General features: G+C 44.9%; 9 protein-coding genes and 2 non-coding genes across 16 annotated transcripts; 5 read left to right on the forward strand and 6 right to left on the reverse strand.

Moving 5' to 3' along the window:
* Positions 1-131: 131 nt before the first annotated feature.
* On the reverse strand, positions 132-742 carry LOC6547215. The gene is made up of 2 exons (XM_001974677.2): positions 682-742; positions 132-617 (listed from the first exon to the last, which is right to left on the reverse strand). The coding sequence occupies exons 1-2, from the start codon at positions 730-732 to the stop codon at positions 132-134; spliced, it is 537 nt and encodes a 178-aa protein (XP_001974713.1). The 5' UTR covers positions 733-742.
* Positions 743-2162: 1420 nt separating this feature from the next.
* Positions 2163-2233, forward strand: Trnag-gcc. The gene has a single exon. It is a non-coding gene; the product is annotated as a tRNA-Gly (tRNA).
* A 184-nt stretch (positions 2234-2417) lies between these two features.
* Positions 2418-2489, reverse strand: Trnaw-cca. The gene has a single exon. It is a non-coding gene; the product is annotated as a tRNA-Trp (tRNA).
* Positions 2490-2754: 265 nt separating this feature from the next.
* Positions 2755-9773, forward strand: LOC6546640 (heterogeneous nuclear ribonucleoprotein U). Of its 5 annotated transcripts, none has more exons than XM_015156384.2 (10): positions 2755-3235; positions 3426-4178; positions 4316-5167; positions 5230-5711; positions 5776-5904; positions 7118-7289; positions 7796-8676; positions 8745-8916; positions 8982-9055; positions 9126-9773. In XM_015156384.2, exons 1-10 carry the CDS (start codon positions 3094-3096, stop codon positions 9288-9290), a joined length of 3822 nt encoding a protein of 1273 aa, XP_015011870.1. In that variant the 5' UTR covers positions 2755-3093; the 3' UTR covers positions 9291-9773. The 5 variants fall into 5 exon arrangements, with proteins under 5 accessions (XP_015011870.1, XP_015011871.1, XP_001974712.1 ...); XM_015156385.2 differs by having other exon boundaries at positions 9129-9773; XM_001974676.3 differs by having other exon boundaries at positions 8985-9055.
* Positions 9774-10237: 464 nt separating this feature from the next.
* Positions 10238-12511, forward strand: LOC6546639 (peptidyl-prolyl cis-trans isomerase FKBP8). The gene is made up of 6 exons (XM_001974675.3): positions 10238-10521; positions 10629-11126; positions 11186-11268; positions 11326-11635; positions 11695-11925; positions 11984-12511. Exons 2-6 carry the CDS (start codon positions 10635-10637, stop codon positions 12059-12061), a joined length of 1194 nt encoding a protein of 397 aa, XP_001974711.1. The 5' UTR covers positions 10238-10521; positions 10629-10634; the 3' UTR covers positions 12062-12511.
* Positions 12512-12880: 369 nt separating this feature from the next.
* Positions 12881-14385, reverse strand: LOC6546638 (cystathionine gamma-lyase). The gene has a single exon (XM_001974674.3). The coding sequence runs from the start codon at positions 14274-14276 to the stop codon at positions 13095-13097; it is 1182 nt and encodes a 393-aa protein (XP_001974710.1). The 5' UTR covers positions 14277-14385; the 3' UTR covers positions 12881-13094.
* Positions 14386-14541: 156 nt separating this feature from the next.
* LOC6546637 (exocyst complex component 3) lies at positions 14542-17046 on the reverse strand. The gene is made up of 2 exons (XM_001974673.3): positions 15975-17046; positions 14542-15909 (listed from the first exon to the last, which is right to left on the reverse strand). The coding sequence occupies exons 1-2, from the start codon at positions 16944-16946 to the stop codon at positions 14665-14667; spliced, it is 2217 nt and encodes a 738-aa protein (XP_001974709.1). The 5' UTR covers positions 16947-17046; the 3' UTR covers positions 14542-14664.
* A 214-nt stretch (positions 17047-17260) lies between these two features.
* Positions 17261-21803, forward strand: LOC6546635 (ubiquitin-like modifier-activating enzyme ATG7). Its single transcript, XM_001974671.3, has 9 exons — positions 17261-17528; positions 17584-18105; positions 18162-18374; positions 18511-18655; positions 18713-19060; positions 19123-19287; positions 20952-21245; positions 21307-21423; positions 21488-21803. The coding sequence occupies exons 1-9, from the start codon at positions 17332-17334 to the stop codon at positions 21539-21541; spliced, it is 2055 nt and encodes a 684-aa protein (XP_001974707.1). The 5' UTR covers positions 17261-17331; the 3' UTR covers positions 21542-21803.
* LOC6546636 (32 kDa beta-galactoside-binding lectin) lies at positions 19305-20772 on the reverse strand. The gene is made up of 3 exons (XM_001974672.3): positions 20405-20772; positions 19700-20287; positions 19305-19647 (listed from the first exon to the last, which is right to left on the reverse strand). The coding sequence occupies exons 1-3, from the start codon at positions 20494-20496 to the stop codon at positions 19362-19364; spliced, it is 966 nt and encodes a 321-aa protein (XP_001974708.1). The 5' UTR covers positions 20497-20772; the 3' UTR covers positions 19305-19361.
* Positions 21804-22853: 1050 nt separating the features above from the next.
* Positions 22854-25490, forward strand: LOC6547019 (cysteine dioxygenase type 1). 2 transcript variants are annotated; one of them, XM_026980510.1, is made up of 3 exons: positions 22854-23050; positions 24444-25002; positions 25074-25490. In XM_026980510.1, the coding sequence occupies exons 1-3, from the start codon at positions 23048-23050 to the stop codon at positions 25250-25252; spliced, it is 741 nt and encodes a 246-aa protein (XP_026836311.1). In that variant the 5' UTR covers positions 22854-23047; the 3' UTR covers positions 25253-25490. The 2 variants fall into 2 exon arrangements, with proteins under 2 accessions (XP_026836311.1, XP_001974706.1); XM_001974670.3 differs by lacking the exon at positions 22854-23050 and adding an exon at positions 24071-24374.
* On the reverse strand, positions 25258-26220 carry LOC6547018 (protein FAM136A). The gene is made up of 4 exons (XM_001974669.3): positions 26083-26220; positions 25861-26025; positions 25529-25749; positions 25258-25459 (listed from the first exon to the last, which is right to left on the reverse strand). Exons 1-3 carry the CDS (start codon positions 26167-26169, stop codon positions 25552-25554), a joined length of 450 nt encoding a protein of 149 aa, XP_001974705.1. The 5' UTR covers positions 26170-26220; the 3' UTR covers positions 25258-25459; positions 25529-25551.
* Between the last annotated feature and the right edge of the window lie 4 nt (positions 26221-26224).

The raw sequence follows: 26224 nt of genomic DNA on the forward strand, positions 1-26224 counted from the left end.
CGAATGGTTTTAAAACTAAGATTAGTAAAGCTGATTTACTTTCGGGAACAAGTAGGTAGATATAACTTTATTACTAAATAACTTTCTCTTCAAATAGTAATGACATTTACATTTTGAAAATGTTTTTAAGGCTATGGGATGATTTCTAATATACTTATTGTAAACTCAACTCCCCCAGTTCTTTCGCCATCTTTAAGATACGAAATCGTGTATTTGTTTAGGCCTTTGAAGACAATAGGTGGCCAATCATCGGTAGAAACAACGCCGTCTTTCACAAAATACGTACCTTTTCGAAAAGGACATATTTCAGCACGGGTAGTGGGTAAATTCGAATCGGTGGATAATATTCGGAAATAGGAAAGGTAGTAGCGATTGAAAAAATCGCATGGTTTGCTAGCGACGTTCACGATTCCTTTGACCCAATTTCCATTCTTGAATGCGTGGGATTCTAAAAGAATGTCAAACGTTTCGTCCAAGTCTTCTAAAAAGATAAGACTTCTATTTATCTTGCGGTCTCTTCCGAGCAATCGTAGCTGGTATATAAAAAGGGTTTTTGTATCTCCTTCCACGGGTTCAATAGACTCAAAGCGGACTTCAAAGTTACTTTTTCTTGAGCCCTAAAATAAAAAAAAATGTGTTATTATCTAAATTTTCTTTTGTTTTTATTTTATTTAATTTTACCACTGAGACTGTACACAGGATTAAAAGTCCTTGTATCCACCATAGAGTCATATTCCTGAATTCAAGCACATCAATTGCGAAATATTGAGGTCTGCCTCTTTAACTTATAGCTTTAAAGCAACATGAGTATGGCATGTTGATACAATATTTACAAAATTTAATTACAACTGTTCTGCTAAAGGGGCATGGCTAAAACGATGTTAAAAAAGCACGTTTTAATTATAGACATTATAGACATATAGAAAACATACGCACATTTGCGCAATAATAATATAACAACGTTTTGTTAAGTACCTGTAGTTCGAATTCAGGAATCTGGTATTTACTATTAATAATTTTATGGAAGTTCAAGACAATAACCACTATGAACAATAGAATTTACAATAGGTTTAACCAAAGACACTAGAATAATAAGATGCGTAACGGCCATACATTGGTTTTGCACTATGTAGCCACTTTTTTAGTGGCGGCAGTAATTGCTCTCTTCTCTATCACAGTCCACTTGCAATGCTTAAAAAGTAAAACTTTTATAATTTTGTTTAAAATATGTATCAATTTTATGCACATAATTTTATTTGAGTGAAACCATAATGAGAAATCGGTACTTTCATTTGTGCACCTAATGCATTGCTCCACAATAAATTGTTTGATACACCGTTGTTTTTTATTATTTTTAAAAATATTTTCAAAAACTTTAATGTGTATATTGCAGACATTAAAAAAAAATCAGATGGTGCCTTTAATTTTCCAAAGTCCGATTCTATAGAGTAGTTTTTCTCATGTATGGAACTGTTAAATACCAAAATTGCGAGGTTTTTAAAAATATCAAATTAGAATATAACAAAAAGATATAAAATAATATTTGCATTTAAAATACTGAAAATATTTTCTTGTAGCCCTATAATTCCCAACTAGTTCTAGTGAAGACTGTAAGGCATGTCTTCTAATTTAGCAAAAAGCAAGTCAGAAAATATTGTATGTGTATGTGTAGTGTATGTGTAGGGTATATGTAGTGTATGTATGTATGTACATATGTATGTATGTATGTATGTACATATGTATGTGTGTGTGTGTATGTATGTATGTATGTATGCATGTATGTATGTATGTATGTATGTATGTATGTATGTATGTATGTACGTATGTATGTATGTATGTATGTATGCATGTACGTATGTATGTATGTATGTATGTATGTATGCATGCATGTATGCAAAGTGCTACTAAATTAATCTCGAGCTGTAAGTAATTTTTAGGACATTTTCAGCCTATTTTTTCCGTTATTTTTAAATTCGAGAGAGCCTGGAGCCAGCTCTAGAGCCAGCCCGAAAAAATCGTGTGCAGAAAAATCGCACGGCGTTACGCATCTTATTATTGTAGTGTCTTTTTTGTAGTTTTGTAGTTTGCAGTTTCTTGCCCAATAATAAACAACTGGTTTTGCTATCCAAGCATATATTTATGCTGGGACAACTTGCATTTAAGCATCGGTGGTTCAGTGGTAGAATGCTCGCCTGCCACGCGGGCGGCCCGGGTTCGATTCCCGGCCGATGCAACCTCTTTTTTTCAATAAATTTTTTATGTTAAATTTAAAATTTGAATGTTTTTTCTTTTGCCTTTTTTCTAAAAAAAAAAAAATAATTGCCTACATATAAAAAAAAGAAATACAAAATTTCAAAGAAAAATAGTTCATTAATTAACAACAAAATATGAATTTAAAAATAAAAAAAATTTTCAAATGACCCCGACGTGATTTGAACACGCAACCTTCCGATCTGGAGTCGGACGCGCTACCGTTGCGCCACGGAGTCGTTGTCAACAAGCGCGCCAAACGGCCAACATAGCTAAAGCCTTTAAATAAAAATCATTGTGTACTATATGTATTTATACTATTATTTATGTTTTGAAAAAAACGTTGACTTTTATATGCTCATAGTTCTCTTTCATATAGTAATAACTATAAAACTTTCAATCATATACAATTTTCTTGCAGCGCACATGCAAACGATTGATGCACACCAGCGCCATCTGCCGCTAACGATGTGCAGCCGGGTATCGATAACCGCACGAGCTTAGGTATCGAAAGCCGGCACTGCAGTCCTGCGTTTTCGTTTTCGCAATCGCAGCCAACTTCACTTCAACGCGTTCGGTATAAGTTTTTGGGCCATTTATTTATTCGCAACGAATGCGAATGTAAAAGCGAATATTGCGGTTGATTTGTGCGCGCACGGTGCTAGCAAACATTGCGACTTGACTTGGGTGATATTTCCAGCGCGAGTGCCAATTGCCTGACAGCACAATTTCGCTTGTAATTGCTCCCCAAATTCGTTTTTTCGCATCGCCAGCTTTGCAGCGGTGCATTGGTGTGAATAAGCGTGTGTGTTTCTGCCGCCAATCCAAAGTTAAAGCGCAAAAATGGATGTGGCGAAGCTGGAGAAGATGAAGGTGGTGGACCTGCGCAACGAGCTCCAATCGCGTGGCCTGGACACCAAAGGAGTCAAGGCGGTGCTCGTCGAGCGCCTTAGGGCATATGTGGAAGGAGGAGCCGGCGACGGAGGTAAGTTTGTGTGTATGCGGCGTTTGTGCGCCCGTTTTGTGTCTGTGTATGCGCGTTTCACTGTGTACGTGTGGCTTGCCGCGTCCAAGTCATGCGTGTGTTCGCGTTTGTGTGTGGCTCAGCGTGAGTTAGTTGTAAGTTTTCCTTATATAACGCAACAGTAATCACTTTTGACTTTTCCCGCCTCCAGAAAATGCGCCGGTAACACCAAGCCGTCGTCAGCGTCGCACGCGCTCCATGTCCCGCTCTCCATCGCCGGTGCAAGCTGCTCCCTTGGCGGCAGAACCAGTGCTCGATACCCTGGAAGAGGAAGAGCAGCAGGAGGAGAAGTCAGAGCCAGAACGTGAACCGGCACCCGAGCCGGAACCAGAACAAAGTGAGCCGGAGGAAGCTGAACTAGCTGCAGAGACGGAGGACACAACCGCAAGCCAAGCGATAAACGAAGAGTCGCAGCCAGAGGCCGAAGAGTCTAATGAAAAGTCGGAATCAGACGACAAAGAGGAGACAGTCGAACAGGAAGTCCCCGCCGCCGTTCCACATAATGAAGTGGCTGATGAACCCATGGAACAAGATCAGGATGCAGCTCCTGAGCAGCAGGAATCTACACAAACTGACGAGCCTGTAGAAGAGAAACCAGCCGAGAGCACTGTGGTTGAGCATCAGTCAAATGGCGACAGTCAGAAAATGGACGTTGACGAGGAGGATTCGGCCGCCCCAAAAGCAGAGGAGGAGACCGAGCCAGGAACAAAGCCTGAGGATCAGCCGCAGGAACGCCGCAAGCGATCACACAGTCGCTCCAAATCCAAATCGCGCAGTGGCTCCCACTCGCCCAAAAATCGGAGCAGTGTAGGTGACAAGCGTGACTCAAAGGCAGCTGCCGAGGACCGCACAGTTCCTGAGGACGAGCCCACTATCGAGGAGAATAAAGTGGGATTAAGCTGGCGTAAGTAGATTACTGTTTGCATCATCTTTCGGATTTTCATATCAAAAAGACCAATAACTCGTAAAACACATCTATTAGAATTTTCGGCTTGATCCATCATTCACTGTAACTAAAATCTCTTCGTATTTATATTACAGTGGATTCCGATTTGCATTTACGCATCGACCCAACCACATTTGCATCGGCCAAGCCTCTGTCCTCGGAGATTTACTCGCTGATTTGGTCCGGAGCACGCGCAAACTACGGAGTGCGTGAGGGCAAAGTATGCTTCGAGGTGCGCCTTTCCGAGGAGTCGCTACCGGAGAACTCGCACTACTTCCGGGATGAGCCGCATGTGCGAGGTTTCCGCGTGGGATTTTCAATGCCCCAGAGCTCCTTGTTGCTGGGCGAGGCCGAACATTCATTTGGTTACTGCGAGACCGGGCGTAAGGCCACTCAGAGCGAGTTCACCGACTACGGCAAGCCTTACCAGTTGGATGACGTTATTGGCTGCTATTTAGATCTGGAAAGTGAGCCATGCACAATTAATTACACTCTGAATGGCGAGGATCTTGGCGTTGCGTTCGAGTTTGAGAAGAGCATCCTAGGCGAGGAGGGAGCCCTGTTTCCGCACATCGTTACCAAGGGCTACGAATACTCTGTGAATTTCTCTGACACCGAGCAGCTGTTGGTGAATGCCGAGAGGCCAACACGCAAGCGCCGCAAGCCACGTAAAGACGAAGACAAGGATAAGGACGACGATAAGGATGACAACGATGGCGAGAAGTGGAAGGTCTTGGACGAAGCCACGGCAGATGATGATGAGGTGGAGAAAAAGGATGAAGATGGCAAGGCTTCTTCAGAGAAAGATGAAGAGGAAGTCGAAGATCCTGAAAAAGCCAAAGAGGATGAGTCGGCGCCGAAAACGGAGACTGAAGCCGAAACTAAAGTCGACGCTCCTGCTGATGCAGCTAAGCCCGAATCAGAAGCTACCGAGTCTTCGGAAACTGGTGAGTAATGATTGTATAAAAATTAGCGCACAATATCCTAATATTTTCGGGTTTACTTTCAGTTGAGACTTCTACTGAAAACTCGGGAGAAACTGCAGCGGTGGCGAATGGTGATGCTGGTGCAGAAAAGGCCAATGATGAAAAGGCATCTGAGGAGAAGAAACCCTCAGAGACCAATGAGGAAGAAGATGAGGACGGTCCCTCGCCCAACAAGCGTCCCAAGACCGATGGGGATTCAGAAAAAGCGGAATCTGAGAAGGAAAAGGACAGGTCGCAGACAACCGAAGATGAGTATGAGGATGTCGTACCCGAGCCGAGGGATACAGCTGCTCTGCTGGAAGGCTATGTATTGATCGGCTTAGTAGCTGCCGAAAAGCTGGTTTCCGGTCCACAACGCGTCGGATCTCGCAAGGAATGTGAAGTAATATTGCTGGTTGGCTTGCCAGGTGCCGGAAAGACCCATTGGGCCCAAAAGCATGTGGCTGAGAACGCCGACAAGCGTTACGAGTTGATTGGACCCGACGCCTTCATTTCAAAGATGACGGTAAGTTAGTTTTTAGATGAAGCTATGTGCTGAAGGTATTCTATACTGGCCTCAATATTTCCAGATCGATGGCGCCTCCCGCAAGACTGTGCACAAAGGTCGATGGGATAAGGTGTACGAGATATGCTTAAACAGCTTGGCGGCTCTGGAAGATATTGCAATGAAGCGGCGTCGAAATTTCATACTTGATCAGGTAAAACATAAACAAATGACTCACATACACCCGAAACAAAACACCAGCCCACAAACACACAAGATTACACTATGAACGAACGATAACCAAACACAAAACAAACGAAACAAGCGAGAATTATACGTTGATGATGACTTTGGCGCCCACCCAACACACTGGGCCTCTGATCCCCTCGGGATTGAGGGGGTCTACCAGCAGGGCACAACTATGTTGTTGTACATTTTTTTTATTGTACATTTGAGTATGAAGTTTTTTTTTTGCTCATTGCTCTAACTAAAGAGATCCCAAGTGCCCCCAGAGGGGCACCCACTGTGCATGCAGGTATGTCCTAGTTGTAAGTCGATCCGATAATTACAGTGCTTAAGTTTGAGGCAGTAAGTATCTATGGAATTCCCATTAGGCTAAGTTTAACGTGCAGGTGCAACAGTTGACGGGGCAGTTAAGAGGGCATTGTAAGAAAAGTGGGGAAGGAAATGGATGTGGAAATGGCATTGGAGAAAGATGAATGAGTGAAATGGAATGGAATGGAGTGAAATAAAGTAAAGTAAGGAAAAGGAGGAGGAGCGAGCGGCATGGAAGCCACTGTAAGTAGACAAACACAAATCCGATCGACGAGTCGTTCGCCTACAATCTAATCACTTATACGTATTAGTACCTACTATCTCTACTCTATCTCTCTCTCTAAATGCCAACTATTCTCATATATATGTATGTGTATCTACAGAGAGCTATGCGATGCTTCATCCTACAGCCAGCAGCACAGCCAACCGCGACTACTTTTCCCCCCATAGTACATTACATGTTATCCTTATGCAAAGTATTAAGTCAACTGTTGTTTAGATGTGGCCGGGTTAACCCGAGGCCCTAGGTATTATGTTGGTGTGCGCACCGCTTCCACCGTAAGACCCCTCCTCTGCGGAGTGCGGGCGGGAAGTGGGCGTCCCGCCGTGCAACAGGTATGTGTTAGATTGTAAGCGCAGAAACCGAGCTCTATGCGAGTTGGGTTCGACAGGATCCTGCAACGGGGTCTGCAACTGTCGCCTGGCCAACCGGGCCGTATCATCAACGTGTTTCTCAAGGGGCTTGCTATCCGTTCGACGACTATCCCAACAACAACCAAACCAAAATCCAACCAAACAACAACTGGCAGACAAAATCTGAACCCAATTCAACCAAACACCAACCAACCAACCGATCAACTGTATTCTTGTAGACCAATGTGTATGCCTCGGCCCAGCGACGTAAAATGAAGGGTTTTAACGACTTCAAGCGAATTGCGGTCGTTTGCATACCCAGCGAAGATGAATTGAAACGTCGGATCGCCGAAAAAGAGGAAAAGGGAAATGCTTTTACAGTTAAAGAATCAACAATTAATAATTTACGAGGTAAATATTGTCCACCACACCAAAGCAACGAATTGAAAAAAATATCCAGAATAATGTACGATCGTATAACTTATGTTCTACCTATCTAAATAAGGAGACATTCTTGTTAAAATGAAAAACAGTATAAAAACTTATGTAATGTATTTAGTTTGTAAGCAGCTGCACTTTATGTATCTATACGTAATTGTAACTGTAAGCCCTTAAAAATATCTCATAATTTAATTACAATTATTGCCATTATTCATTAACATTTATTCTATAAAGCCCCACTTGGTAACTGGAACGTATGAAGGCTTAAATTTGTTCACACCTTTTAGTTATCATACCTGATGAAAGAGCATTTCTTAAAAGAACTAAACTTATACGCCTCTTTACGACCGGTTGCCAAAGTTGAGCCCTCCTGTCCCCTGATGCTCCATCTACAATAACTCCTAATTTGTAATGATAATGAGCAATCTCGGCACTTGTGCAGCCTTATTGATGATGTACACGCAATCTTTTTCCAGCCAACTTCACACTTCCCTCGCTGGAGTTTGGCTGGTTTGATGACATAAACTACACGGAGCTGACTGGAGACGAGGCCAAGAGCGAGGTCAAGAAGTACAACGAGAAGGGCAAGAAGGCCATTGACGCAGAGAGGTCGCGCGACAAAAGATCTCGAGGAGGTCGCGACAACTATCGTCGTGATGATCGGAATCGGAATCGGTACAATGATGACCGACGTCGTGATTATGGTGGCCAGCGGCACGAAAGTCGGTGGAGCGACTCCCGTAGGGGAGGCGGCGGTGGCGGCTACTCCAGCAACAGTGGTGGCGGAGGTGGAGGCGGAGGCGGCAGTCGTGGCTACGACAATCGCCGCAGCTACAACAGCGGAAGCGGTGGCCAGCAGAATTGGGTGCAGAACAGCCGCAGAAGCGGCTATGACGATCGCGGCTATGGTGGTGGTGGAAGCGGCAGTCGTGGATACGATAATCGCAACCGTGGATACGCAGGCGGCAGCGGCGGTGGTGGTGGCGGCGGCGGCGGCGGTGGTGGTGGCGGCGGTGGCGGTCAGCAAAACTGGATGCAGAACAATCGCAGAAGTGGATATGACGACCGCGGCTACGGCAGTTCGCGAGACTATCGCGATCGAGACCGCGGCAACGAGCGCAGTCGAATGGGCAGTAACGACCGGAACAGGGGCAGCAGCCAGAGCAGCTATCGCTCGGGGGGTGGTGCTCATCAACAACGGGATTTTCGGCCTGGCCACCGCGACACCAAAGAAGATAGTCGCGGTGGCTATGAGCGGTCAGCTGGTCAATCGCTACCCAAGTATGGCAATAACACCGCTGTAGGCGGTGGCTACGATCAGTACAAGCAACAAGGTGGAGCACCTGGCGGAGGCAAGGTAAGTGTGGGGCAAATCATCAACCGATCATTGACAGTTCAGTTGGCTAACCGAGATCTCTACTCTAGGCCTCCCTAAGCGGCAAGTGGAGTACGTACAGCCAACACCATCAGCAGCAGCAGGCGCCGCAACATCAACAAACTGGCGTCTGGCAGACTCAGCAGCAGTCACAACAGTACCAACAACCTCAGCAAGCAGCGGCGGGTCAGCAACAATATTGGGCCTATAACCAAATGCAGGGTATGTAGCGCAGTTTCCGACTGCCCAAGGCTAAAACTATAAGTGCTCGTTCGATGGTTTTCCAGCAGGTTATGGCAACCAACAGGCCTGGCAGAGTGCCGATCCGCAGCAGCAACAACAGTGGATGTCCTGGTGGCAGGTAAGCACGAGGAGTCTTGTGTAAGACGTTGGAAACCACAATACTAAAGGCGTCGTTTCTTTGTCAACAGCAGCAGCAGCAGGGTTCTGGCGGAGCAGCGCCCGGCAATGGCAGTGGTGGATCAGGCGTTAATGTGGGAGGCGCCGCTGGTAATAATGATGGCGGTGCCGCCAATCATTACTGGTCTCAATATTCGTACTCCACGCAGTCCAATGCGGGTGCCGACAAGAAGTAGAACGCACTATGCAACCGTGTTCCACCACCAGCCCAGACCCCTCTACGTTGTCGCGAAAGGAGTAAACCACAAATCTGAACTAATCTTTATATAATAGTTTTAAAAGATTAACAAACCGTAAAACAAAATTAATTTAGTTTAGCCAGTTTGGGCTAGTCGAAACCAAACAATTACGGGGGCTTTCCCTCAGTCAAAATTCTTACCTAACCCACAGATGGATTGTGTACCATTGGGACTATTTCATTTGAAATTGAACCTGAATGTTTTGCTTTTCATCTTCCACACAAAGCATTTTCAATATGACAGTGACAAAGCAATTAAATGAAACGCGGTCTTTACTCTGGCACTACGTATCTAGGCAGTACAACTTGTTTTAACGTTTATTACGATTATTGTTTTATTTTTTACAATCAACGCAAACAATTGAAGGAAAGCATTAGAGAGGAAACATTAACGAATAAATCTATACATTGAAAAAATTTATTTGCTCGAGTTTATTATTGGGGAAGTGTGTGCAATGGGCCTGCATTTTAAAGTAAAAATCATTTACTCGAGAAAGATTGAGCCTAAGCTGGAATTCTGCTAAGCACCTTTGCTTCAAATTTGTAATGATTTGTATATGGTATTTTTTTGTTGAAATTTTTGAAATATTGGAATTCAAAATGTTATGTTATTAAACTAAATCTGAACATAAGCTTCTCATATTATTTTATTTTTATTGAAATTTATGCATACATATATATTTAAAAAAAATACTTGATGCTAGTGCTCATGTCAATTAGTTTTCCTTAGATTTCAATATTCATTTTTCTTTTTATAAATAAATATGTGTAAATAATAAATAGTACGCATCTATATTGATGCTAGTAGTCATATCAGAATTTTTTCCTTAGATTTCAATATTAATTTTGCTTTATATAAATAAATATATGTAAATAATAAATAGTAACTAGGATTAAAAAAAAAAAAACGCGGGTATTTGTAGCCATTTAATATTTTCGAAATATCTATATAGAAAATGTATTGCTGTAATGAATTTTTTAACAATTGAGTCATTGCCGGTGCGGTATTGTTGAATTTCCCGCAAACGGGCACACTGCAACTTGGCTAGCTGGCAGAATTCCGTAAAATTATTTCTCGTTTCCCTGTAACTTTCTTGTCGTATGTTGCTTTTAAAATCAAATTAAACAATTTTTGCTTCTAAAATCCGAGACCACAATCAGATACTGCTGTAAGTTGGGATCGCTTGTGCCTGTGTGACCCGCAAGCCCCAGCAATCCGCCCACTTTGCCTTTGCCCTTTGTTCCGAGTTCCACTGATTTACATACTTTCGTTCAGGTAATTATGGATACGGAGAAGTCTAGCAGCAGCTCCTTCGAGGACCTGACCAACGCCGAGGACACCAAAGACATTCGCAAGGTGGCAGCGGAGGAGGCAGCCGCCGGAGATGGCGCAGCCCCGGCATCTGTTTCTGGAGACGAACCGAAGACGGTGGAGGAGGATCCCGAGGAGGAATGTGATATACTGGGCAACAAGCAGCTGATTAAGCGCACCATCAAGAAGGCACCCCAGGATTCGGTCAGGCGTCCCATTCGTGGCGAACTGGTCACCGTGAACTTCACTGGAAAACTGGACAACGGCACGGTAGTCGAGAAGGAGTTAAACTTCCAGTGTCACGTAGGTGACTACGAGGTCGTCCAGGGATTGGACATGGTTTTGCCCATGCTGCAGGTCGGCGAAGTGGCCCAAGTCAGCGTGGATCCCCGCTTTGGCTACGGCTCTCTAGGACTGAAAAAAGACGGTGAATCTGCGTACCTGGTGCCACCCGATTCGCATGTAAGTTCTGACTTTAATTTCCATAAAAAAAGAACTCATGAAATGCTTGATTTTGCCAGCTTACCTACGAAATAGAGCTTTTGGATATTAAATACGAAGACTTTGCGGACCTCAAGAGCTTTGAAATACTGCGCAAATATGGGTATGTTACATTCTTTTCTTTGCTTCTCGGTTCTTAATAAATAATTCATCTCTTCAGTACGCGCAAGAAAGAACGTGCCAATTTCTTTTACAAGCGCTCGGAATTCACCACCGCCATTCACCTGTACAGACGTGCTCTTGACTTTCTGGACAATCGGGATGGCGATCCGGAGGCCGAGTTCGACAAGGAAGACTTGGAGCTTTCGAACAGCGACACGCAGACCCTGCTTGAGGATCGGTTGATAGTTTACAATAACTTGGCAATGACTCAAATCAAGATTGCTGCTTTTGACGCAGCTCTACAGTCTGTAGAGCATGTGCTGCGATGCCAGCCAAACAACTCCAAAGCCTTGTACCGCAAGGGCAGAGTAAGTGGCTAGCTCAGCACCAAATTTTTCCGTTTACTAAATGCCTAATTACCCTGCAGATACTGGAGGGAAAAGCCGACACCCAGGGCGCCATTAAACTACTGCAAAAGGTGGCTACTATCGAACCTGACAATCGAGCCGTTCAATCGGACTTGGCCAGACTTTTCATCAAGGCACGTCGCGAGGAAAACAACGAAAAGGAGATGTATCAGAAGATGCTAGGCCAAGCCAAGAAAATGGAGCAGAAGACTGCCACCAGGCAAAAGCAGCCACTTGTAGACAACTCCAAGGTAAGATACCTAAATAGGGTTTTTAAAACAATGTGCTTATCCTCATATTTAATTTCAGCTGAAGCTGCTTGGCTATCTAATGGGTTCGATATTAATTGGAGTTGCTGGCGTCGCTATTTATCGTTACAAGTACTAAGGACAAGCATTGCACACGAACTACTGGTTACTTTAAGCAATTGAAATGCATTTTTAAGTATATATAGAAGGCAAAATTATGAATGTTGGAAAGCCGCAGTTGCTTATTTTAATAATATGGCTCTTGTTGTACATTTAATGCTATGCACACTTCACAATAGTATGTATCTTTCAAATAGTATGGTTTTGGATATCGTACATATAATGTTAAAGCTTAAGTTTAATCAACTACATTCTGTCAGACATGTACCGGGAATTGTTAAAATAAACACAATTTTCTCATCATTATGTTTCGAACAATTCTAAAATGAAATAAAGCAACGCATTCTAAATCAGACCATATTTATGAACTTGCCATACGGCTCGAAAGCTTATGAAAGACCTCATGAAAGTAATGATTCTGATAAGCAACACTGATAAGAATCCATAACTTGGTAATAGTAAAACCACATTTTTGTGTTGTTTTTCTTCGTTACTTAAACAATGCATTCTTAAACTAAAATCCAAAAATTTTAAACTCTAATCTGAAAGGCAAACGAACTTTTGTAAACACAAATCGGAACATCCGTTCGAGAGATATGATTTCCTTCTATCGCGACTTAAAATGATTAAATGGTGGTGCAAATTTAAATGTGCTGATTCATTGTTTGCGTATGGCTATCGACATGACAATGGGTATTTTGGTTCTCCCAAGGCTGTAACTATGGGGGGTCGTGGAGCAAATGCAGCTGCCTTATCAAGACATCAACAATTGTTGAATCTGAGTACGAGCATTGTATCAACAACAATAGCGAAATAACAAAGCTTTATTTGCCCACATGTTATCAGTTCGCTATCCTCTTTGATAGCACGCCGTGTTATCCATTCGATCCAGCCCAGACGATCGATATACATCTGTGCATTTGTATATTTATTAGAGGTGTTCATAAATAATTTTATTTGAGACAAAGCACTTTTATTGGGTTTATTATTATACAAATTTATAAGCTTCCGGTCCAAGAAAAACGTGGAAAAATACATGTGATGTGAGTAACTTAGGCCTTGGATGCGATTTCTAGGGCCTGCTCCAGATCCTTGATCAAATCCTCGGCATCCTCCAGTCCAACAGACAAGCGAACTAGGCCATCGGTGATTCCCAAAGTTTTCCTGTCCTCCGCCGGAACCGAAGCATGCGTCATAATGGACGGCAGCTCGGCCAGACTCTCGTAGCCGCCCAGGCTCTCCGCCAGGGTGAACACCTTGAGGGCCTTGAGGAACGCCGAGGAGTGCTTCAGCTCACCCTTAATGTAGAAGGAGAACACGCCGCTGTATCCGTAGGTCTGCTTCAGGGCGATCTTGTGCTGCGGGTGGGAGGGCAAAGAGGGATGCAGCACCTTCTCCACGAATGGATGGGCCTCCAGGTATTTGGCAATCTTCAGAGCATTCTTCTGGTGCTGCTCCATGCGCAGTGAGAGGGTCTTAAGACTCCTGTTGACCTGGTAGCAGTCGAAAGGAGACGGCACAATGCCCACCGCGTTCTGCAGGAACTTCAGGCTATTGTAGAGCTTCTCGGAGTTCATGGTGATGCCACCCATGACCACATCCGTATGACCGTTCATGTACTTGGTCAGGGAGTAGCAGACCAGATCGGCGCCCAGCTCCAGGGGTCGCTGGAAGTAGGAGGTGAGGAAGGTGTTGTCCACGGCCAGGATGAGATCCTCGCGGACTCCATGGACCAGCTGCGCAATAGCCTCGATGTCGGCTACCTTCACCAACGGATTAGTTGGCGACTCGATCCACACCAACTTGGTCTCCGGCTTGATGGAGGTCTTAATTAGATCCAAATTCGTGGGATCCACAAAGGAGGCTGAGATTCCCAGGCGACTGGCAACCTGACGGATCAAGCGGTTGGTTCCTCCGTACACATCGTCGCCCATGATGATGTGATCGCCGCTGCTCAGCATAGTCAGCACAGCGGTGGTGGCTCCCAATCCCGACGAGAAGGTCAGCCCGTATTTGGCATTGTCCAAGGCGGCGAAACACGTCTCCAGGACGTTCCTAGTGGGGTTTCCACTGCGGGAGTACTCATAGCCTCTGTGCTCGCCCGGAGCATCTTGCTTGAAGGTGGTGCTCAGCGATATCGGCGGAATCACGGAGGCACTCTTCCACTGCTCGGGGCTCTGGCCCGAGTGGATGGACTTGGTGGCGAAGCCGCTCGGCTGGACTCTGTAGCTCATCTTGTCTGGGTAGGCGGATCGTGGGGAACTGACACGTGGAGAGGGCCCGTCGCGAATATATATACTCCTGCCAGATGTTATCGCCTAGCCGGTTCTTAATCATTTCGCCCGTTACAACACTATATTCGCCGACAGTGATAACACTCTAGCTATTAAACGGACAAAGATCTATCCTCAGTGCAAAATATCCACCATCACAAAATATCTATACTTATAAGAACTAAAACGACTGATTTTCATAATTTGCTTAGAAGTTGGTTCTGAGATTATGTATACAATAATTTATTTGTTGATAAAGCACAATAATATTACAATCGCAGCTTAAGATTAAACACGATACTGAACAAAAAGGGACATGCAGAATGGGTTGGGAAGAGTATTCCTGGGTCTACCACAGTTTGTCGCTGAACACAATCTCCTTAAAGATGCAATCCTGCTTGGCAATGCTGACCATTGCCTTTTTCGACTTCATGGCATCCTGCACCTTTTCGCGCACCTCGGCCGCCTTCACATCGTTGCGAATGTAGAAGAGTCGAACCAGGTGGTCCTCGTTCAGAGACGGATAGCTGCCCAGCAATGTGTGCAGATCCAAGACGAGGAGTTCGATGTCCGAGCTGAGCAGTGCCGATAGCGTGGATATCAGATCTAATGGAGAGTCGCTGAGGGAAATCTTCGGGGCGATTTTCTCGAAAAAGAGCTTAAACCGCTTGGATTCGGTCTTGATTTTTCGGGTGATGGCATCGCACTCGGCTCGTGGCTTTGACAGTCGCTTGGAGAGCAGCGCCCTAATGTAGCGCTTGGCCAGCAGCTTCTGGGCTTCGTTGATGACCATCTCGAAGTTGTTCGGTCGCAGGTGGTTATAGTCCTGGAAGTAATCGTCCAGCGTGACGCAAATGGTGTCAACGGCAATGTTACTGGCCAGCCACTTGGCGGTAAATAGGTCGTTAAAGTGACACTCCATGTCCAGGAAGGCTTCCTCTAGCAAGTAACTTGCGGCATGGGCACGGATCCGCTGGAATGTGGCAAGCAAACGTTCGAAATCCTCATAGTGCTCAGTACGCGACTTGGGCCAGTAGAGTTGTTTCATCTGCTGCGCCAGTTCAACCATTTGCTGACTGTTATTCACTATGGTGATAATGTAGTGAGTGAAGTACTTAATCTGGTCCCGATTGCGGAAATGGTGCTCCTTCAGCTCGATTACGTTCTTAAGGTATGTCTGGCCAAAGATCTCCACCTGCTGAATGCTCATTACCAGCGCCTTGAACGTCAGTTCCTGATGAATCGTGTTGGTCACCTGTAGATGCTGGTCGATCATCTGGAATATGATAACCGGCGCTGAAGTGTGGTAGTACTCCTCATCCTGATCGGGCACTGTCTCAGTAAACCACTCCTGCTTCTCCGTTTCGGCGGCCTTGGTCATCCATTCCTGAAAGTTTCTCTGCATATTTTGCAGATACTCATCCTCCAGCGCTTTGAGATGTTCCGGACGCAGCAAGGTACCTATTTGTCGGTGTACATCCACATTTAGATCGGGATGGGACATCAGCTCCACGCCAGGATAGGTGTGTGTTACCCAAGCCATCATTGATACATATTCATTGCCCTCCAAGCCAGAGCGTACAATATTATCAAGCTGGAAAATACAATAATCAGGGGTAAGAAAACATTGTCCCATTTAAATGTTTGGCGCTCACTCACATAGCTGGAAAGTCCTTCGTGATAGAACTTGACGTATTCGCCGAAAATGTCGTAGTGCGGCGGGAAACAGGGCACACAAAGAGACTTTACTACGCGCAGATCCTCGAGAATGATTTGGCGCAATATCTCCAGGTCTCGTACTAACCACATCTTGTTGTCCGCCCGCTCCTCCAGCTTGGACCCCTCTATACGCGTTACCACCGACTGCTGTAGCACGTCCATGATCATGCGGCGCCAAGCCTTTGGTCTTCCAGGCGGCAGAAATCCGGTGACCTTTTGCTGCTGCAGGGCGAACTGATCGTTTTTCTCTTCCCGCTCTATGATCCGAAGGGCGGTAACTATGATGGTGGGCTTCTTGCGCAGAGTGTTCAGCGTGCGGCTTAGAATGAGGCGCAGTTTCTTCTCCAGCTCCTGGGAAACGGTGTCCACCTTCTCGAAGTGCCGCTTCAGGGTGATCTTGTCGGAGGCATGCTGCTTGGGCTGCTTGTGCAGCTCGTAGAGGAGATCATCCCTTGAATTCTCCAGATCCGCCAGGCACTGGTGGGCATTAAGCAGTTTGTCGTCCTCGATCAGCGCCATCGTCTTTTGGACGCTGGCATCTACGTTGAAGATGTGCTTCAGGTTCTCCATGGCGGTGGCGTACTGCGAGTGCTTCGTGTTTTCCTCCCGCACAACTTCCAAAGCGTCGTAGACCTCGGGAACGCCCCTCAGCAGACGCTCCACCTCGTCCATTCGACGCCTCACCTCGCGCACGTCCTGCATGCAGGTCTCCAACTGCTTCAGTCCCACCCTAACCCCGTCGAGTTGTCCCTGCATCCCGGTCTTGAGGAGCGCCTCCACGGAGGCCTTCTTCCGGGCGATACGGTGGCGATATTGTTCCACCTTCTCCAGCTGACCTGGTCGCTGCAGCATGTTCTGTATGTCCTTGAGCGCTGCCTGGCGAGCCTGCTCCTCCAGCTGCTGCAGATCCATGTTTAATTGATTTGGTTCACTTTCGGTCTCTGTTTTGGTCAATCTTCGTCAGCAGTGCAAGTGCTAGTGTGACCGTAGTGCCGTGCGGCTAGCCATCTCACTTCGATAGTACGATTAGTACAGTGGAACTAACATAAACTCTCCTATGCTTTTAAAATTTTGTAGGTTTAATGTTACTTAATTCAATAAGACAACATTCTTATTTATTCCGTAACTTTACAAAATTAAGAAGTTAGAGGATGTCTTTCAGTAAGCCAAAAGAACAGAGTGTCCGCTTCAACCATACTTATCGATAAGTTCTCCTGTTGTTGGTTTATCGCCATCGAGAGCTTTGTTTATTATTTGCAGACAAAAGTTGGAACGTAAACAACGCCCTGAGCAAAACATGAGTACGGAAAACGAGACTATTTTGCAATTCGCTCCGTGGGAATCCTTCGTGTCGCCCACTTTCTGGCACAAGCTAGCGGAGCTTAAGCTGGACTACGATCGCCTGTCCGACTCGAAACGCTCCATTACTGGCCACTATACGAACCGCAATGCAAGTGGGTGTCTCCTGGAAGTGGACTACACGGCCTACAACAGGTGAGCTGGGATATACGCATTTAATGAGACCAGCGTCTATATACCCACATTTCAGAACGGCCCAGCCACCAAAATTCAGCCATGCCGCTATCGGCACCATCTACAATAAAAACACAATCGAAGAGTTCAAAGCCCTGGACAAATTACAACTGCTGGTTGATGAGGGCAAAGCCCTGCTGGCTGATATGTGCAGTGGTGCAGCCTTGAGGGATCCCAGTCTGTTGACCCGCTTCTTTGTGCTCTCCTTTGCCGACTTAAAGTGTCACAGCTACTTCTATTGGTTCGCCTTTCCGTGCCCGCTAACGCCCACCTTAAAGCTTCAGGGCGCCGTCCAAAAACTGCGGGACTTAGCCAATAGTAGTAGCTATATAAGCGCCCTGAAGTCCCTTCCCACTGAGTCACAGAACTTTTTCATCCTGTATGCTAACGTGGAGAGCAATGTCTTTGAAGCCCGTAATTTGAGTTCCCTCGACGAAAAGGATATCGAGCTTTGTTATTTTGGGTTTGCCGATCCCAGCGAATATGAGCATCCAGCTTGGATAATGCGGAACTACGCTGCATTTCTGATTCAGCAATGGTAGGTAGTGACATCAACTAATGATATGAGTACACAAAGTTGTCGGTCTATTACAGTCCCTCTTTAGTTGGAAAACCAATAAAGTTTCTTGGCCTGCGACACAATCAACAAATGAGCATAGACGACAGCCTTGTATGGCAGGTGATTCAAACTGAAGCTTGCGATCTTAGCCAAAGCGGAGATATAAAGTTCGTGGGTTGGGAGCTAAATAAAAATGGCAAAATGGGCCCAAGAATGGTCAGCATGAGGGACAGCATGGATCCAGCCAAGTAAGATAATAGCTATAGACACAAATGATAAGAACTATCAGTTCTTTACGGTGTGCCCATAGTGTTAGATACCATAATCATCCAATACCACGACAATTGAAAGTAACTTGCGTATTACACTGTTTTTTTCCTTTAGGCTCGCTGAAAACTCTGTAAACCTCAACCTGAAATTAATGAAGTGGCGTCTAGTTCCCGATCTTAATCTCGAAATCATCACCGAAACAAAATGCCTACTCTTTGGGGCTGGTACCTTAGGATGCGCTGTAGCTAGAAATCTGCTGGTGTGTTTTGATTTGAAATGATTTAACTGACCTCATAACTAATTGTTATATTCTTAGTCTTGGGGATTTAAGCACATAACCCTTCTGGACAGCGGCAAGGTTGGGTTCTCCAATCCAGTGCGTCAGAATCTCTACATGCATGCAGATGCTGTGGCGGGCAATCGGATGAAGGCCACTACAGCTGCCCAGAGATTGAAGGAGATCAATCCGTCTGCTGAAACGGCGGGTTATGTGTTGGAGATACCCATGCCTGGGCATACTGTTGGAGAATCGCTTCTAGCCCAGACGAAGGAGCATTTGAAGGTTATCGAGCAGCTTGTTCAGGACCATGATGTCATTTTTTTACTCACGGATTCGCGCGAAAGCCGCTGGTTGCCCACCCTGCTCGGAGCGGCAAAGGAAAAAGTGGGAACATCATATCATATTTACCTTCCAGAAGTTATATACCCAATGTTTTTCTCTTTCAGATTGTCATCAATGCAGCCTTAGGCTTTGATAGTTATCTGGTAATGCGACATGGCACTACGCGAACGGAGGCAGGCGATGTTGGCCAAGAAATCGAGGGACTCAAGTGCATAAATGGTGATCAATTGGGTTGCTACTTTTGTAACGATGTGACGGCCCCCGGAAATGTAAGTTCCGTTTATCGTATAGTTAAAGATAGCACTTGTATTTTCAGACTTCATTAGTTGGGTTAAATTGGTTACTAAACACACTCGTAATCATGACGGGAATATTTTTCAAAGCCAGCGCACGTGGGATCCCCCGTCTGCAGGTGATCCACACCAGTTATCTGCACCACCAGGCCATTTATGCTGGTCACCTTGAAACCCACTAGATTCATCATGGCACTTGGCGTGCGCCAGGTGTAGCTGAAGAAGTTATAACCGTCCACAGCGGTCAGAATCTCGCGTTCCGTAAAGGCGAGCGCCAGCTTAAATTGCTGATTGAAGACAAAGGGAAAGCCTCCATGACGCTCCTCGGTTCCGAATCTGCAAAAAGAGCTAGTTAACACCCAGAGGGGCACGACATTATGAAGCTTACTCAAAATTCTTGTTCATGGAGTTGCGTACTACTGCCTTTTCATCGAAACGCACACTAAAGTGTAGCTCCTCGCGCTTGGTATCCGAGTCCATGAACTTGATAATAAACTGTCCCTTTTTGTTCTCGAAGCACCGAGCTGTAAGCACGATCACATGGCCCGGACTAAACAAAATTGGCTGATCGTTACTGAACGCCTTAAAGTAGTCCGAGGCGTGGACGGCGGGCCACGGATTGGGAAACACAGTGCGATGATCCACCTGTTTAATGACTTGGATCTGATCACGGATCTCCAGAGCACGAATCGCAGACAACGGCATGCGGTAGCGGAATCTGCAGAACTCCCGGCTATTTATCGAGATGGCAAAGCTGTCCTCGCAACAAAGGATGTATACCAGAAAGAACTCGCCACTGACGATGGGATTGGGCAGAGTGTTGGGGTCTAGGACATGAGTCTCCTCCTCGCCCCAAGCGCCGTTTATCCTGGAATTCCTAACGATCACATCATTCCGAAAATAGCATGAAAAGCGTAGACCAATATCCGCATTAAGGTCGACCGTGCTCTTGGCCGTGCAGAGGTTTATGTGGAACCTGACACCAGCAAATGATAATAATCGATTAGTCACGTACTGATAAGAAGCCCAGTTTGACAAGTAATTAGTTATAAACCGCAAAAGCAGTCTTACACTAATACCGGACACCTCTCACCTGGCTGCTCCATCGATGGTCTTGGCCACGACCTCCAAGACATGACCAAACTCCAGAGGATGCGAAAGATTGCCAGCGAATTCGGTTAACATGATTCCGTCCTGCAATTACCAATTGAACTAGCTATTGCCTTTGCACTGAGCAAGCACAAAATGTATTTTATAGTTGTGAGTCCGTGGGAGAGTCCGGAGTTCTCCGCCTCTCCCGCACGCCAAAATCTTATCTAATCAGTGGTGGACGGAGCGGCGGGTTACTTGAGTAACGGATACAACCGCTTAGGTTTCAACACTTTGAGTTTTTGCCCTGTTATTTGTTTTGTTCTCGCTCGTAGGCGTCATCTTTGTTTGATCAGAGCATGTGTTCGTGGATACTAGAAAGCTTTAAAAAGCTCTTGATCTTACTACTGCACCGGCGTCGAATAAGTTTCAAATCACACTGAAAAAAACTCTGACTAAAAATCGCTTATAGATTCGCTGTGTAAACGTTAAATGTTTACGTCACATTTGGATATAGATACTCATTGCACATCCTACTGTTCCATTTTCAGTCGCTCAAAGACCGCACGTTGGATCAACAGTGCACCGTGACACGACCCGGGGTATCCAACATTGCGGCTAGCTACGCGGTGGAATTGTTGGTGGCTTTGCTGCAGCATCCTCGAAAGGAGCTGGCACCGGCCTACTACGCACAGAGTGGGCGTGGCAAGTCGGAGGAGGCGGCAGGAAAGGTGCCGGAAGGTCTGCTGGGAATTTTGCCTCACTCCATTCGAGGAATGCTGTGCAACTACGAGAACATTCTGCCCGCTACTCAAAAGTTTGCTCAGTGCATAGCCTGTTCAGCGGTGAGCATTGTCAATCTTTTAAATTTGCAACAATTTAGAGTGTTATTGTATCGCATTACAGGCCGTTCTGGATCAATATAAAAAAGAGGGTCATGCTTTCCTGTTAAAAACTTTTGAAACAGCCAAGTATCTGGAGGATTTGACTGGTATTTCCGAATTCAAGAGGCTAAACAGCGAGGTTCGTTCGACTTTTGCTTTTAATCTGCATGGTTTCATTTAAAATTGTTTAATTTCTTGACCAGATTATCGATTTTGATGATGAAGAATTCGACATGTCCGATGATGACGAGAATTAGGCTGCATCTAATAAAATTGCTCCGATTTTGCCTTCAAAGCAGTATATTAAATATGAAATCCAGCTTATTGTGGCTTTATTTTTCTGCAGCATTTAGAGTTCAATTTTTATACCAAAAATGTGTGTACTTCAATGATTTTATTTTATCTAGTCATTAAGAATATTGTGAATCATTCAAACGAAATTGATGTGAAAATTAGACATAAGAAAAGTGTAAATTTACTATTGGAAATGGTTATAATAAAAGTGCTTAAGTATGGGAACTTATGAATTTCCGTTAATTTACAAGTCGCAGCCTTTAACCTTTGTTTGTTTGCACAAAACGCTTTTCTGCTGATAAGAGCACTCATTTAAGGCGAAAATATTTTTCTGTTCTGAGAATTCCCATTATGTGGTTGACAAATATGAAAATATTGTTTTCGGTTCCCGATCGGTCATTGAATTTGTTATTAGCTGCATTATTCAAGGCGAAAACACGCAAACAAAGATGAATGCTTCTATAAAATTGTTTTGGGAATATGCAAATGATTTACATAGTGGGCCAGGTATGCAAAAGAATAGTTCAAAGTTGAATAAACCTGGTTAGAAAGCCACGAACTGATCGCATATGTTAATTTGGTGAAGATATCTCGGTTAACTTAGATGGCATCCTAGAAATACGCTCATAATTGTTACATTTTAAGGAAATGTTTAAAATATAATATATAATTTTATTCCAGGAATATAAAGTTTTTGACATTTTTATTAAATAGCATTACAAAAAATGAAATATCTCGAATTTACCACTCTAATATATCAAAATGATTTTAGGCCAAGTGTTTTGAGCTGAACAAATATTGGCAACAAGTACTTGACACACAATTCGTTTGCGTTTTCAAGCAATTTGATAAAACCTTTCATCATTTTGACCCCAGGCCAAAATGGAGCTAGAGAATTCCATCCACTGGCTATGACAAAAGGCTCCCGGCCATTTCTCTTGGCCAGAAACGCAAACACCAAAGAAGATCGGCCGAGAAAGAAAAAAACGGCACGGCTCCATAATTAATATTAATAGTTGGATTGGGGGAGAAATGTATTGGATATGTGGCATCTGGCCGCTCAACCTCGGATCGACTTGGCAGTAGTGGTAGCATAAATTTCGGGCCTGGCCAACTGAGCAAACAACAACAAGCCAAGTTGAGTTTGAGTTTCGCTCGCGGCCTCAAAAAGCGCTCAAAATGCTATTCGAGCTGCGATGCCTCTGCCAGCGTCGTTTTTTGTCACTCGAATTGCGTTTTGAGTGGATACCCGGGGTTTGCTGGCCAAGATCTTCATAAATTGGTGAAAGATACCCAAAACAGGCACATAAGCTCGGCGGCGCGCATCCAAGTGGCAACTACCCAGTGAAAAGTCGAAAAAGTGCAATCCAAGTCCTGAAATCCAAAGTATTTTTCAAAAGTGAATTTCAATTTCAAACAAAATTTTTCAGTTGCTATTGCTAAGAGAAAAATCCATCAAGTCAAACAAAATGGTAAGTCCTTTATCCTTAAGACCCCACAAAATCAGTTTCCTTGCTGAAGCTGTAGGAAAATCCGAAAATCCGTTTGTTGAACTGTTTCGAAAATTGGCAGCGGCTTTCCAGCAATTTTCCAAGCCATTTGCTCGCATAATATTTACACAAATGGCAGTTCGCAGCTTTTAGTTTTTGCTACGACTTTGCTATTGGCCTTAACCTGTTGCGAAAGTTGGCTGCCAAGCTGGCAGTTTTATGCTTTTTGGCCATTGCAAAACATTTTTCAAATACCAAAACGAAATACCTTAATGTGGCACCCAGGAAAAAATATTTAATAACGGGGCCTGGGGATCGTAAAAAGTTATTACTTTTCATGCAACTTCACTTGCTGACACTCCACTCCACTCATGATGATGTGTTTTCTTTCTTTTGAATTTTCACTTGAAGTTATATAATCCGTTTATGGGAGTCATTCCTATCGTGTTAGGAAGAACAATGAAAGAACCCTTTGCTTTGTTCAGCATTTAATGGAGAAAGTAAAGTCAGTGTTAGTCACTAATTAACTTCCTGAACAACAAAGGCATCGTAACCTTACTCGACTGATCTGCTGAGAAATGCAGTTAAGTGAAATCTGTAACGAATCTGAAAGTAGGCAATATTTTATTGGAACAAAAAGTATCTCGAAGTCCAGTTCCCAAACTAGAGAAAGTCACGGTTCTTTTCTCTATGAATTCGAGGGAAAATCCCTGATGGTAAGACCCGCAGATTGAAACCAAATGCGTCAGCATCCAGATTCAACCAGCTATCAGTTATCAGTTGGCATTAGCGTATCAGTCACCATACCCGTATCACCCAATATTTTTGGGTCCCAGAATATATGTGGAATAAATTTGTTTTTTATTTGCAAACGATCCCATTAGTTCGCCGTTAACCTCTTGTCAGAAATTCAGGCACATCTGTTGAGCTCCTCCTGGCAACATTCGATCTATCCACTTAGAAATGTATATAGCTGTGGGTATTGGCAAAATCTGCTATTGATAAGTGGAATGGATGGGCGATTATCGCCGGCGACTTCTTGTTTTTGTTATTGCTTGGGTCTTGCGCCTCCGATTCACGTCCGATGCGAGCTGATTATGCAGCCTGGACAGGAGAGCGAAATCTCCAGAATTCAGTTGGAATTTTGCGATCCGAGGTGGAGCGTGTGCGGTCACTTGAAGTAATTCAATTATTTTCAACGGCAACGAATCGGAATATATATACCCATAGCTATTATCAGCGATCATCGACTTTACAACGTAATTCATCTAAATCAATTGAGAAGTGATCTTTGTAGACTTTATAGGTAGTTTTCCACGCCCTTCAGCCTTAACTGTTGCACCACTCTAACTTCCGCTTCGCTTTCGAAATGTAGGTCAACCAGAGCAAGCCCAAAATGGCCCTGTCCAAGATCGACTCCGAGATCGAGCAGGTTGACCAGGAGAAGTACCTGCGTCAAGCCACCAGCTACTATCAGGCGCTGGAGAAACCCCTGAAGTACGGACCCGCGGTGGATTCCCTATCGGACTTGGTGGCTGCCCTTCATCGGGAGTTCGAGTCCAACTATGTTAACATCGAGATGGTGAATCACCTTATGCTGAGCTACAAGTCCAATCCCCGGGAGTGGCGCAAGTATGCCAAGTTCGATCGTTATACCTACACGCGGAATCTTGTGGATGCCGGCAATGGGAAATTCAATCTGCTGATTCTGTGCTGGGGCGAAGGACACGGCTCCTCGGTGCACGACCATGCCGATTCCCATTGCTTCATGAAGATGCTGAAGGGGGATCTGCGCGAGAAGCGCTATGAGTATCCCAATAGATCTGCCAGGGATAACGGCCGCTCCCATCATCCCGATGGCGAGATCGACAGCCGCGAGCTGGTGGAGATTGGAGAGACACCAATCGCCGTAAATGATGTGGCCTACATAAATGGTGAGGAAATTAGAAACTGGAATTCGTGTTTTCCTATACTTACTGCGTTCGCTTCGTTTTGTTATCCATAGACAATCTGGGCTTGCATCGCGTGGAGAACCCCAGCCATTCGGACACCTCTGTGTCCCTTCACCTTTACTGTCCACCCTTCGACACGTGCTCCGTGTTCCAGGACAACCTGAAGAAGACCACCGCCAAGGTCACCTTCTGGAGCAAGTACGGCGTGAGGACGAAGCAGAACGAGCAGTAGATCCATCAAGATCTTCAAATATAGCCTCTCGTATTGTTGCATATTACTAAGAATCTTTATTAATAGATATTTAATGAGCTAGGGCCCAAGAAGATCCGGGAGTTAAGCAATCAAAAATGGAGAGCAAGGGCCACGTTGCCGTTGATAAGTAATCATTCCATGAGCTATCCCGGATCGCAGTTCCGATTAGTGTATTTTAAGTGTTAGCTGTACCAAATATATTCAATTAATAAGTGAACCATTGACAACTCCTTGAATGTTGAGTTAAATGCCCACCGATCCCGCGGATTGTATCTCGGTTAGGCATCCATGTTGCGTGATCTTTTCGGTGGACCTCTGTCCAGTGTTTGCTTGATGGACTTGAGCAAGCCAGGAATCAGGTTTATGTACTTGTCCACACAGTTGTTCGTGCAACTCTCAAACATGTGCTGGGATCGGGACATGTCCCGGTCACTCGGATTGCTGGGCATTTGGGACCTCGCATCGCTGTTGCAGTCCTGCGTATTACCAATCGTAACAGTAAGCAATGATGTAACTATCAAGGTGGGCAACTTAATGCCAAGCATCTAATTATCTAAAACATTAGGAATTTGAATTTAAGCTCGTACCCTGACGCAATTTTGCAGGCGGTTCTGGAACTGGCCTAGCTCGTGCTGCAGGAAGTCCTGGGCATCCATCAGGGGTCCGGCGCACTTCTCGATGCAGTTCTGTACGCTCTCCAGCGTCCCTCGATCATCGTCGCAGCAGCGGGCGGCACAGCGGTGCATCGTGGACTTGGAATTGGAACACGTACCGGCAATTCATATTGGGCAACTGGAGGGCACACTCACCTGCATTCTTCGTAAGTGGGTGCGGTACATGTCCTCGATCATTTCGCTGATGGCACCCTCCAGGCGCTTTTTTTGTTGCTCCACCATCTCAATTTAAAAATTTGAACAATTTCGAAAGAACAAAACTAAATGCTGATATGAC

This window comes from Drosophila erecta, unplaced genomic scaffold (assembly GCF_003286155.1).
Source record: "Drosophila erecta strain 14021-0224.00,06,07 unplaced genomic scaffold, DereRS2 tig00000092-arrow-pilon, whole genome shotgun sequence".
Classification (NCBI taxonomy): domain Eukaryota; kingdom Metazoa; phylum Arthropoda; class Insecta; order Diptera; family Drosophilidae; genus Drosophila; species Drosophila erecta.